Source organism: Lynx rufus, unplaced genomic scaffold (assembly GCF_022079265.1).
Source record: "Lynx rufus isolate CCGP_SWC_20201006 ecotype Redwood Valley unplaced genomic scaffold, mLynRuf1.p SCAF_20, whole genome shotgun sequence".
Taxonomy (NCBI): domain Eukaryota; kingdom Metazoa; phylum Chordata; class Mammalia; order Carnivora; family Felidae; genus Lynx; species Lynx rufus.
In genome coordinates this window covers 16,919,281-16,932,481 of record NW_025814835.1, presented here as the reverse complement: position 1 = coordinate 16,932,481, position 13,201 = coordinate 16,919,281, and the positions used below count along the sequence as shown (strand labels likewise).

The following is a 13,201-nucleotide window of genomic DNA, read 5'->3' as shown; positions in this document are numbered from 1 at the left end:
GCCTTCTCCTGCCCGGAGGTGTTACTCTTCTGCTTGGAAACATGGCACCACTTTCAGGGCTTGAGCCCAGAAGGTGAGCACAGTGCGAGTTAAATCATCCCCCGTGTGACGGGGCCACCTTTCCCCCTTACATACAGCCCACTCCCTGGACGCTCTGTTTACACTCGCTGGTGGACTTGGGTAAAACTTTTGACACGGTTTTCTAACACGCAGCAGATTCTCAATGGCCGTGGTTTTCTTCAGGTCAAGGGAGGAATCGAATACGGCTAAGGCTTTAATCTGTTAGTATCTTTCTAATTAAAGCACTCCAGGAGGAGGTGGGACGGCGAAGAGGTGGGGACTCGTTGTAACCTGTGCTGATTATTTTATCTGTGGGCATGAGGCCTCTCGGGAAACGGGTCCCCTACATTGTATACAGAACTGTAGGATCTGGATTTTTGCCTAAAATGCTCGCTTTTATATATTCTAAGATGGGTTGTCTTTTACTGACCTATTTAAAGATGTTGCCAGAATGGTCTCAATCTGGAAGACTGACAAAAGGTTCGGAATGAAACAGGAACCGTACTGAGTGCCTGGCTTGAGAACGTGCATTCGTACCGGCTCCTTTCACTTAAAAAATTTTTTATAATGTTAATGTTATTTTTGAGAGAGAGAGACAGAGAGTGAACAGAGGAGGGGCGGAGAGAGCGGGAGGCACAGAATCGGAAGCAGGCTCCAGGCTCCGAGCCGTCAGCCCAGAGCCCGACGCGGGGCTCGAACCCACGAACCGTGAGATCGTGACCTGAGCCGAAGTCGGACGCTCAACCGACTGAGCCACCCAGGCGCCCCCACTTTCACTTTTAGATGCACTGCTTGGAGCTCAATGCATTCGGACCACTGCCTCTCCATTTCCATTTCTAACCCGTTTCCTCAGTGGAGGGGGGTATTGGACACTTCAGCTGACGGCGTAAAAGCCACTGCCTGGGATTCCGTCTCTTTTCCCAGTCCAGCGCAGCTCTCCTTTAGACAACATGGCAGTGTTTCAGATTAAAAACCACTTCTATTTCCCAAAGAAAAGTGACCATCTGTTGCAGATCTGGCCCATGTTAACAGTTTGGTTCACAAAGTGAAATCCCCCAAGTTCTACTTTCATGTGGGAGGGGTAATCGAGCAGCACAGAGAGACCTTCAGGTGGCAGCTACAACCCGTGGCAACTATTCGGGACTCACGCCCTGGTATTGCGTTTTACCAAATCAAATCTCTCATTGTCTCCCCAGTCGAGAATTCCACCGAAAAAATGGGATGTCTTTAAAATCCTTTTATTCCTCAGTTTGTTACACTGGCCCTTCCACTTGGACATCCGGGAAACTCTTCGCTGCTGTGTCAAATCTTTTGATTCCTCCAGAAACATCCCAAGATTTGTGACATGGGACAGCCGGATGTAGGCCTACCGAAGATTTCTCATCACACCTGAATAAAATCCCAAATCTTTACGACGGCAAGGCGGGCAAGGACTCTCCCCAACGCCCCGAGCGAACTCCTCAGCCTCTAACTGGCGCCCAGGGTCTATCTGTGCATAGCCTGCTCTCGACCACCCCCTCCCAGCAGGCATACCGATCGGGCGTGACTGTCGTCTCCCCCGATTTCTTTCAAACCCATCGAATTGATTTACATCTCTTAGTTTATTCTATCCAGTATTTCTGCGTGTTCTAGCAGAAGAGGGTCTACCATTTTCTGAGACCACTTCAGAAGACTCTTTTACAACGCTCCCAACTCGGGGAGCCAAGTATAAAGAAAGTGAAGGTCATGCTTCGTAAGCGGCAGAGCCAAGATTTAAACCCAGTTCTGGGGGCACCTGGGTGGCTCAGTCGGTTAAGCGTCCGACTTCGGCTCAGGTCACGATCTCGCGGTATGTGAGTTCGAGCCCCGCGTCGGGCTCTGTGCCGACAGCTCGGAGCCTGGAGCCTGTTTCAGATTCTGTGTCTCCCTCTCTCTGACCCTCCCCCGTTCATGTTCTGTCTCTGTCTCAAAAATAAAGTAAATGTTAAAAAAAAAAATTTTTTTTTAAATAAACCCAATTCTGTCTGACACCAAAGCCCTGTTCTTTCCTTTTAATACTACACGGGCTCTCAAAATTGGAATTACTTGGCTAAATAAATGGTGCTTGCCAAAGGAGATTAAAGGACTTTTTAAAACTGCCATTAGTAACGATTAAGAGTTCCAGCTTAACTACACTTTTACCAGTATTTGGTTATTAAAGGTGAAAGCATCAAATGCACTGTTTTAATTAGTTTGTGTTTTTCATTACCAGCAAGGGTAAGCTGTACCCATTTTCATTTCTCCTTCTCTTTTTACGCTTCTGTGCGTTGATTCTGCATGAGGGAGGCCGCCTAGGGTACAGCACAGAGCAACAAATAAACACGATCACAACCAGGGCCTACTTGGAAAAGAAGTAACTCCTAATTACCCGAGATCAAGGAAGGAGAAAAGTAAATTTACTAAAATATTTCTTTATTTGAATAAGGTCAATGTCATTTCTCGAATTTCAGCTAGCATCAAGTAACAATCAGAAAAAAAACACTTGACAAAATGTTATCCAATCAAAATTAACAGTGGATAGAAAACCCTTTTAAACTTTAAAAGAAATATATTAAACAGGCAAACATACAGGTCTAAAAAGTTGCAAGTGGTGATTTTACATTAGATCTTATAAATAAAAAAACCCCCCATATAGTCGTTTGTTCACTATCTCCCTGCAGTAAGCACATGAACAGGAAAAGATAATCACATCTTAATATTCACAACTGTTATTGAAATTCTTTACAAAGATTGTTATCTCTGCAATGCATCGGGTCAGGCAATCCCTTATTCAAGTAATTTCTGTTTTCCCCAAGTTATCAAAAAGTACAAGTGTCTGAGATAAAATGCCACGAAAATTGCAATCAGGAAAGCAAAAGGCTTTAGCAGGCGGACTCTGAGATGGGAGTTTTCACGGCTTGACCATGATCTGGTGATTCTGGAAGTTTAAAAGCCATCAACCAAAGTGCCGAGGGCTACAGGCAACAACCTGGGTTTGGCGTGTGGCTACTGATGAACCAAGAGTTTTAGTAAAAAGAACATTACTTGTTAATTATAACAGAATCAGTGCACGTTTGCTAATGTCATTGATGATGACAATGTTATATTATGCTCTCAGCTCAGCTTTAAACCAAAAGAACGAAAGACTTCTTTTTTTGCATTCCTCATCCTGGTGGTTCTCAGACATTAGTGCGCTCAGAATCAGCTGAGGTGCTTGTGGAACACGACATCCTGAAGCCCCGCCCCTGAATTCTGATGCAGGTGCCTTAGAACGGAGCCCCGGAATCTGCATTCTGCGCAAGCACACCATGACCCAGATGGTCCACGGACCACACTCTGAGAGGCGCTGATGAATACCTCCTTGAATACCTCCAAAACATCGTTTACTGTCTGAGGCTTCACAGGGAAGTTTCAAGCTGAATAAGACATTCGAACAATCAGAGCACAAGTACATACGTTAAATAAAAGCACTAGCCACGGTGTAATTGGATTTCTTTTTAAAAGTGGCATCGCAAGCACAATGAGTTGCACTAAAAATTTAAAATCAATTTTGTTTTAATCCAAGGCACCTGTAAAATACTTGCTGGTGTGAGAGAAGTCAACAAATTCAATTATACAAAATAGTACAGAAATGAAAGGATCCTGGCAGTGACTGATTTCTCCACAGAGCGAATATTTTTCTTCAGAAAGGAAGCTACCTGAAGTCTGTGATTTGGAGGAAAAGAAACCGAATTTCAAATGATATGACGAAGAGCCTTGCGAACTGCTTTACTAACTGATTTTCAAGTACATGAAATTACTAAGTAAAGGAGAAAAAGGTGCACGCGCTCTCGTAGACGCAGCCCCCCCCCCCCCCCCGGGTCAGGAGCGGCCGCACGGCCCCTCTGCACGCGGCGGACGCGGGGCATACATGTCCGGTTTTCCTGCCGGACGTCCGGGCACGTGTGACCGCGGTTTTGTAACACTGGACAGTGTGCGTGCAGCCTTTCATCTCAAGAGGACCTCCCAACTGTCACAGCCCGCAACCTCAACATGCTTCGGAAGGGTTTTGTCTTTTTGTTTTTCTACAAATTAAAAGCAAATTCTGTGATGATGTCTCTGAAACATGAATTTCAGAATGTTACTGCTACCAAGGACACACATCAGAGAAGCATGTTCTCTGTGAAAGTGACCCAAGCGGAGCGGGCAGTCACCAGAATATTCTCGTTCAGCGTTCCAGGATGAACGTTAATCTAGAAAGCAAGGCTAGGACTGTGTGCGTATACAGTATGGAGTAGGTACTGCTGAAATGCAGAGTTCCCCACAGCCTTCGTAGAGACTTTAGGCAGTTAGCCCAATCTGTGGATGACATTTGAGAACAAATTCAGGAAGGTCCGGAAGAATGAAACAGTACTGTTTTGTAACACAGTATTATTTTGGCTTCTGTGACAAAGGACAGATAACTACTGAAGAGTATTTTGCAGTAAAATAGTAAAAAATAGGTCTACGTCAGCTGTGAAAACATGAGGTCTGCATTTTAAAATGTCCTTTACCGACCGTTTCTAGAATACCTAGAACAACTATGTACAAAGACTACAATAACCCCTTCCAGTCTGACATTTCAAGGTCCAGCTTCCTCACAAGTGCTTCACAATATCCTTAGTTCTGGCATTAAAAAAAAAAAAAGAAATCGGAACTATTAATTCTATTTTTCAAATGTTGCCTTCAAAATCTTAACACTGCTTATACTACAGACTCCTCGATTTAAACGACACCAGATGATATGGAGTCACATTAACCAAAACGTAGTGCTAGGTTTTGTGAACTTGACCCTCAGGACATGCCATCAGAGCTGAATTTACACACTGTACAACATGCCAGAAATAAGTTCCTTAAATTACAAATAACCTGAAAATCATTTTCATAATATTGAACGGACACTGTTGGAATGCAGGCGTTCGAGAACGTGAGCAGCCGTGAAATGAACGTTACCAGGCAGAAGACCTATAAAAGCCATAATCAGAGGAACGTTTTCACCTAAACGGTTTTTCAGGCAAAGAGCAGCTATTAACTTTCTTCCGAAATTCCCTTTAAAAGTGAAATGTATCATGGATAATCGGAGGGAAAAATACTTCAACACTCTGAAGCCTATTCTCTAGATCCTAAAGCTCTCAGACAAAATATTCTTTGATTTCAAAGGGAACTGCATTTAAAGGCCTGCAGGACTGGGTCACAGAGTGGGAAACTCTGATCTCTAACAAAAGACTCTGGTTACAAAATGGACATGATGGGGAGCTCTTAGACCACAGAGTTGGCGGGGGGGGGGGGGGGGCAGGAGGGCAAGTGTATTTATGTTAAATAAAGAAACCTCCAACACTGGAGACGTAGGGGTAACTTTCACATCTGGAGGGTGCCCCCAGTTTCTATTATTTACCATCTTCTTTATCAATATTCTGTTCAGTGGCTGTATTCTACTGGCCAGAAATTCACTGAAATTTAAATAGATTTATGTACTATGCACAAATTTACATGTGGTTGTCTTTGTTTTAAGGTTTATTCTTACCGCAAATCAAGGTTTAAACAGTTATTTTATACAAAATTTAATAATTTAGACTACGAAGCAATTTAAATACTTAAATTCCCTCAAAAAGACAACATTTTGTACACACATACATGATGAACACATAGGAAAATGGTGGTCAAAAGAATTTTTTGGCAGCTGCTTCTTGCTGAGTCCTAAGGAAAAAGAGAAAGAAAAAAAACCTGAAAGTTCTGTATGTTTTACTTTAGAAAGAACAGGACTGTTTAAAGTTGAAATACACATTGTCTTTTGGAGTAGAAGATGCACTAAGATAAACATACGAATATTCTATACGTGCACTCCCACGTGACTGAAATAGACTAGAAACAACATTTGCTTTGTGTAAACTGAATTCTGTAAGTACTGAAAGCTCTGTAATGAGCACTGAGGACTCTGAGCATTTAAACTTAAACAAGTACAGAAAAATGTTCAGTTACATGTTAGAGACTTACCTATACATGATATAACCCACGAATAACACCGTTTGTACCACTACAAATATAACAAAGTGCATCGTAGATAAACACGATGGAAATGGTGGTAGTTCTGGGCATTTTGGCCTTTCATTTGATGGCTGTAAGGCAAAGGACTCTGTGTTATGGTTAGTCAAATTGGTATTTTAGAAAAAGAAGTAAATGTGCGATCTTTACAAAATTCATGGTGAACTACATAAACTAAAGCATTTCATTTATTCATCCCATAAATATCTTCCACCCCCGTAACTTTTACCACCTTTTAAAGTTCATTTATTTATTTTTTTAGTAATCTCTACACCCAACGTGGGGCTCAAACTCATGACCCCAAGATCAAGAGTCTCGTGCTCTTCGGAGTGAGCCAGCCAGGCGCCCCTACCACCTGACTTTCTGAAAGAGTAGATGATACTGGAAGGCCTCCACCTTCGCGGCCCAGGCACTAACTCGTTGCCATCTGGCCCGAATCGTCATCACAGTGACGATGAATATTTTGTGCTCCTGACGGTCACAAACCACGAATTCCCTGGACACATCCGGTTTATACTTGCTGTACTAGAGTAATTATCAACAGTATCCCCTTCTCAAAAGTGTTCTGGTTCAGGCAATTACATGGTTACATTCTTCGGCACCAACACTGTGGTTGGTCATGTGGTTGCCAACATTCTTCGGTACATATGTATCCACAGCATCAACCTGGTCATTGCAACACAGGCTGAAGTTGGGAGAAAATAACCTCAAACGGAGCTAAGGGAATAGGCGATAATGCTTTGGATGAGAGGTGATGGTCAGTAAGAAAACTATTAAGTCATATTTGAAAAATATGTATATGCAAGACGTATATAAAAAAATAGTTAAGAAAAACAGTATCTAAAAATATAAAGGAGACAAGATTACATGTTAAAGACCTAAGTTCTTCCCTTCTACCACATACTAGCTAATGACCTCAGGAAAGTTATTTAACATATTAATTTTCTTTCCTAAAAAACAATAGATATTTTTTAAAAATCTGGTATTAGGACTTCCAGGAAGGTAGACTACATAATATGGACCAACTCACAGAAGACAACTGGCAGACCTAGAAACAAATCCAATCTAAAACGAACACCTGTCTGGGGGCGCCTAGGTTGAGCGTCCAACTCTTGATTTCAGCTTAGGTCACGATCCCAGGATTGGGCGATCGAGCCCCGAGGCAGGCTCCATGTGGAGTATAGAGCCTGCCTGAGATTCTCTTTCTTTCCCTCTGCCCCTCTCTCCCGCTCATACGCGCACGCTCTCTCTTAAGTACAAAAACAAAACAAAAGACACCTGTCTGCAGGCAAAGGCAGCAAACAAGATAGCAAGAAATTAAGGGATCAGCATTTTAGGGGGGAAAAAAGGCCAAAGGAAGACAACTTTAAGTCCATGGGTCAGGGCGCAGTGGCTCAGTCGGTTAAGCACTGGACTTTGGCTCAGGTCACGATCTCTTGGTTTGTTGAGTTCAAACCCCACATCAGGGTCTGTGCTGACGGCTCAGAGCCTGGAGCCTGGCCTCAGATTCTGTGTCTCCCTCTCTCTGCCCCTCCCCTGATTATGCTCTTTCTCTCTCTCAAAAATAGACATTAAAAAATTTTTTTAAATAAAAAAAAAAACAAAACCATGGGTCAGAAAAGAAATTAAAATGGAAGTTAAAAAAACGTTTATCAAAAGATTAATATATATACTCCATATAAAGTATTATGGGATAGGAGGAACATTTTCTGCTTCCACCTCTGAAGGGCTGACCAGGAACAGCTCTGTCACCTTGACAACAAGACAAAATATACGAAACACCTGTTTACAAACACCGGCCACAGGCAGTGGCCCGGGGGTAGATTCTGCACACAGGGAGGGCCCCCAGAGAGAAGCGAGCAGTCCTACTGAGCTAAGTCAGATACTGTATTTTAGGGAGGCTAAGGCGGCTGTACGTGACAGAATATGAAAAAGGGTAACAGCAGAGACAGAAGTCTCTGAAGTTTGCAGAAGAGCCCTTCAAATCTTTGGATGAATCTAATATGCACGTGCGTGGTGCAAAACTCCACATGGCCAGGGAAGAACTACTCCAAGCAAGAAGCCAGACAACTCCCAGAGCTCACGGGAAGGGCCGGAAACAGTCTGTTTTCCCACCAGCCAGCCAGAGACACCACTATAGTGGGGAGAAATGAACTCTTAGACTGGCGGTTCTCAACCAGGGGCAGTTCATTTGGCCAGAGGACAGCTGGCCACATCTGAAGACATCTGGACTGTCACGACTGGGAAGTGCCACTGGCACCCAGTGGGTAGAGGCCAGTAACACACAGAACGGTTTCCCACACAAAAAAAGTTTGTGGTGCAAAACATCAACGGTGCTGAGAAATCCTAACCAGACCCATCCTAAAAGGTATGCTTAAAAAACATACCTTGAAGAGATCAGACTAACCCCCCAAACTTAAGTGTAGACCACAACAAAGTCGAATACTATTTAAAGGAATACAACAAAATCCAACAACCAGTAACATAAAAGTAGCAACGTTCAGCATCCAATGAAAAATTACCAGGTATGCAAAGAAGGAAACTTGACCCAGTCTTAGGAGAAAAATTAATCAGAAAAATAGACCCAGAAATGACACAGATGATGGAATTACCCAAGAAAGACATTAAAACATACTGTAAACATGATGTCTGGGCTTACGAATGTAGAGAAAAATACAAACATGATGAGGAAATGGAAGATATAAAAAAGGGACCCAAATGGAATTTCCAGAGACTAACACACAAAAAGATACTTTGGAGGGGATTAGCAGGACATTAGACACTGCAGAAGAAAACATCAAGAAACCCGAAGACGTGGCAAGAGAAGTGATCCACAACTAAAAAAAGTCCAACAGAGGTGCATTTGAGCAGCTCAGTTGGTTCAACATCTGACTCTCGATTTTGATTCCTGCGTCGGGCTCGGAGCTGACAGCAGGGAGCCTGCTTGGAATTCTCTCTGCCTCTCAAAGTAAACAAACAAACATTAGAAGAAAAGAAAAGAAAAAATCTAACAGGAAAAAAAAAAACCTGAAAGAAACACGGCTAAAAATTTTCCAAATTAAAGACAGCTATAAATGCATAGAACCAAGATATTAAGCCCCAAGCAGAAGAAAAACAAAAGCAAAGCGTATCATAATGAAACTGTTGAAAATCAGTATTAGATTAAAATCTTAAAAGCAGAAAAAAACACATTGGGCACAGAAAAACAAAAGACTGACAGCCTTCTCGTTAGAAATTATCGTATAAACTATGATACAATCACACAATGGGGCTCACGTGGCTACAAGAGCAGTAAGGAAGCTCTGCACGCTCCTGTGGCCGTGTGGAGAAGGGAAGAAAGCAGGGAGAAGACAGACGCACAGTATATGCTACCATCCGTAAGAGTAGGGGAAGATTTGACAATGGTTTCTGCTTATCTTAGGAAAAGAAACAATGGAGGGATAAACTACAGACCGCCCCCCCGCCAATTCATTTCTCTCATTATAGAAGTAGTTTGAGCATCTTTTCATACATGTACAAGCTTTTCCTTTTTTTTTTTTAATGATTAAAAAAAACTGTTTATTTAGTGTGAGAGAGAGGGCGAGAGCATGAGCAGGGAAGGGGCAGAGAGAGGGAGAGAGAGAGGATCCCGAGTAGGTTCTGCACTGTCAGAGTGCAGAGCGCAGAGTCCGATGCGGGGCTCGAACTCACAAACTGTGAGATCACGACCGGAGCCGAAATCAGAATCAGATGGTTAAGTGACTGAGGCACCCAGGTGCCCCAGTACAAGCTTTTCCCATGAACACCATTCATTTCTCCAGCACATTTTTAATTGGGTTGTTTCACACTGAATTTTCAGTGTCGGTCATTTTGAGGAGACTGGATCACAAGAGGAAGCGGCAAGTGCTACAAGCACTTGTGAATTTGATAAGGGGTTTGAAGGGCAGTAAGGAAGTTAAGGAAAAACTTCCAAGCGAAAGACTTACAAGCACCACAGGCCCACCGTCCAGTGTCGTCTCTTATGCACATCCAACCCGGAAAACTGTTACCTATTTTCATCGTTATGGCCAATCTCTAAAAACGTACCTGGGGCTTATACTTAAAAAACAGGCCTAAGAAAGTAAAATACCCCTCCCACCCCCCGAAAAAAAACCAGAAGAACTTTTAAAAAGTGCACGAAGTAAGACAGGAAAAGCTGTTGGAAAAAAGAAGAGTCTCGCCTCAAGAAAGGCCACAGTCAGCCAGCGTCAGACCTGTGCTTCCCACAGCCCAGGCGGAGACACGGGCTACTCAGCAGCCGTGAGTCTTGCTGTGTCTCAGTGAAGGGTCAAGAGATACCACTTTTTCTAAGCTGTTTACCTGACACCACTGCTGAAAATAAGACCTTTTTTTTTAAAGGAAAATTTACGGAAAGAATCTAGGAAAATAAGTCAGAAACTGCGACAGCTCCAATGATAGGAATAACAAGTTTTTTAAAAAATTCTATTCAGTAGGGTGTGGGAGCATGGAACATACAGACATTTGGATCGTATGGAATAATTTCACCTTAAATATTAAAAATGAACATTAGTACTCAGTAAAAAGTTCAAATATTTTCAGCAGAATACGTGTTCTCCCTGGGGCTCCTGGGTGGCTCAGTCGGTAAAGCGTCCGACTTCAGCTCAGGTCATGATCTTGCAGTTTGTGGGTTCAAGCCCCATGTCGGGCTCAGAGCATGGAGTCTGTTTCAGATTCTGTGTCTCCCTCTCTCTCTGCCCCTCCCCTGCTTGTGCTCTCTCTCAAAAATAAACTTTTTTTTAAAAAAAGACTTAATAAAAAGAGAAGAAAGAAAAGAAAGAAAAGAAAAGAAAAGAAAAGAAAAGAAAAGAAAAGAAAAGAAAAGAAAAGAAAAGAAAAGGAGAATATGCGTTCTTCCCTTTCTAACCAAGGACGGCTGACAATTATAAAAGCAGAAGGAAGAGAGCTTACCGTATTTCGCTGCAGCAAGTGATCTATGTCCCTCTTCACTATGTGGAGGTGTTCTTTGATGTCATTGAAGTGCTGGGTCGACTCATAAACTCCCCCTGCAGATCCCGGATGCTGGAGGCCACTGACCAGTCTGACGGTGTCACTCATGGAATTCCTGAAACAGAAAATCCCCTTAAACAAGAGAAGTGCTAGAAAAATAATTTTTTCAGTCACATATTTCAAGTGGTTGGATGTATTTCTAAGCCCAATATGGTAGATTATTAAAAAAATCAGTATTTAGAAACACTGAATTGTCTTCAAGATTGGAAAATAATTTACAAAACTACAACTTAACATTGCATCTTTCTTTTACTACACAGATCACCTAAAAATAGCCACATAGGGAACACCACTAAATAATTTGTGTTAAAACCAGTATCGTAAATGGATACTGAATAATGTAACAGCTGATACTTTTTTTTTAATGTTATTTTGAGAGAGAATGCGTGAGCAGGGGGAGGGGCAGAGAGAGAGAGGGAGGGAGAGAGTCCCAAGCAGGCTCTGTCTGCACTGTCAGCGCAGAGCCCGACGCGGGGCTCGATCCCGTGAACCATGAGATCACGACCTGAGCCGAAACCAGAGAGTCACATGCTTAACTGACAGAGCCACCCAGGCGCCCCAATAATGGGTGATACTCTTCATGGACTCAGATCTAAGTGTTTAATGTTGTGCAATAACGGATTAACTCATCAGGTCTGGACTGCACAAACCCTGCATATTCCAAAGATTTTTAGGACCGGCCCTTGAAATATCTTGCCTAATAAGGGCCTCCTTCTCTACCGGGAGCCTTGGGCCATGCCAGATGGTTTAGGCTAAAAATGTGATTTTACGTTTTTGTTTGCATGCGGCCCATGTGGTATCAGTTTGACCTCTAGGGGGACTGGAGACTGAGCAGTTAAAGTCAGTTACACGCGTGCTCCACGCCTATGTGACTGACCCCTAAACCCTGGACACTAAGGCTTGGGTGAGCTCCGTTGGTTGGCAAAGCTTTGTGCGTGTCACTCGTCGCTGCTGGGAGGAATAAGCACTGTTCATGCAACTCTACTGGGGAGGACAACGGGGGAGGACAGCTTGTGCCTGGTTTCTCCTGGACTCCACACCAGGCATACGCCTTCCATCTTTGCTGGGTTTATTTTATATCCTTTCATTATAATAAATCACAACTGTGCGTACTTCTAGGAAATCACAGAACCTGGGGGTAGTCTCAGGGACCCCTTAGACAAACGTATTTCTACCTATTTTTCTACGCAGTTCCCTCATATAGCTCTTTATACAAACCTAGAACTTCAACTAGAACCCAACTAAAGAAGCACCTGTTTCAAATACGAAGGGAAAGCTGGCTGTTTGGCACACTGGTGTGTCGGTCTCTGATGTGGTGTCTTTTTGGAGAGTAATTTTGACCTTATAGGACATTTTACTTTATGCACGACTTCAAATACAATTTCCCTGTAAGACGTGCTTCCACTATTAGATGTAAGACAAAGAGTTGTAACACTGAGTGTGACCTTGGTTACGAGTTTGAACACGATAGTAAGAGACTACAAAGGTTTTTGTTTAAGTAATGGCAGAAATGTAACAAAACTATTTACTAAGAAAGAAAGGAAGATTCATGAATTTCAAGTTACCTGAAAATGTCATTTTACTTAAAAAGCTCTACAAATGCAAGCAGTTTATGTTATTAACATTTGTATTATGATATATCTCCAAGTGTAGGGATTTTTTGGTGAGGTAGATAAAATACGAGTGGATGGGCAAACTGATGGATATGCAGGGGGTCTCCACGCTAATCACTCTACTTGTGTGTATGTTTGAAAATGGCCATAGTCTTTAAAAATCCTTACGGGTCTCCATAACCTCTTTGTGGCTCATCTTTCTAACTGTTTCCTAATGCTCTATTTTATGTCTAGACTCCTGTTGTCCCTGAAGATATCTTTCACTTGAAGCCTCTGGTCCATGTTGCTTTTCCTGGTTCTGACCCTTCCCTCCAAGAGCAACATCCTAAAATGGAAAGCCTAGTTCAAATGGCCGCCTTCCTCTAGTCTCCTTCCCGTGAACCTTCAATGCCAAATGCAGCGCGCGCGCACACACACACACACAC

At 42.8% G+C, this 13,201-nt stretch overlaps 1 protein-coding gene across 2 annotated transcripts in view; it reads right to left on the bottom strand.

Annotated features, from left to right (window-relative positions):
• Positions 1-2,473: 2,473 nt before the first annotated feature.
• Positions 2,474-13,201, bottom strand: part of LMAN1 (lectin, mannose binding 1) — a 31,286-nt gene continuing 20,558 nt past the window's right edge. For both annotated transcript variants that reach the window (XM_047086269.1, XM_047086270.1), the window contains exons 11-13: positions 11,065-11,218; positions 6,070-6,191; positions 2,474-5,772 (exon numbers count right to left, since the gene is read on the bottom strand). In XM_047086269.1, coding sequence (XP_046942225.1) covers positions 5,736-5,772; positions 6,070-6,191; positions 11,065-11,218 — 313 coding nt within the window. In that variant the 3' untranslated portion in view covers positions 2,474-5,735. The remainder of the gene's footprint in view (positions 5,773-6,069; positions 6,192-11,064; positions 11,219-13,201) is intronic.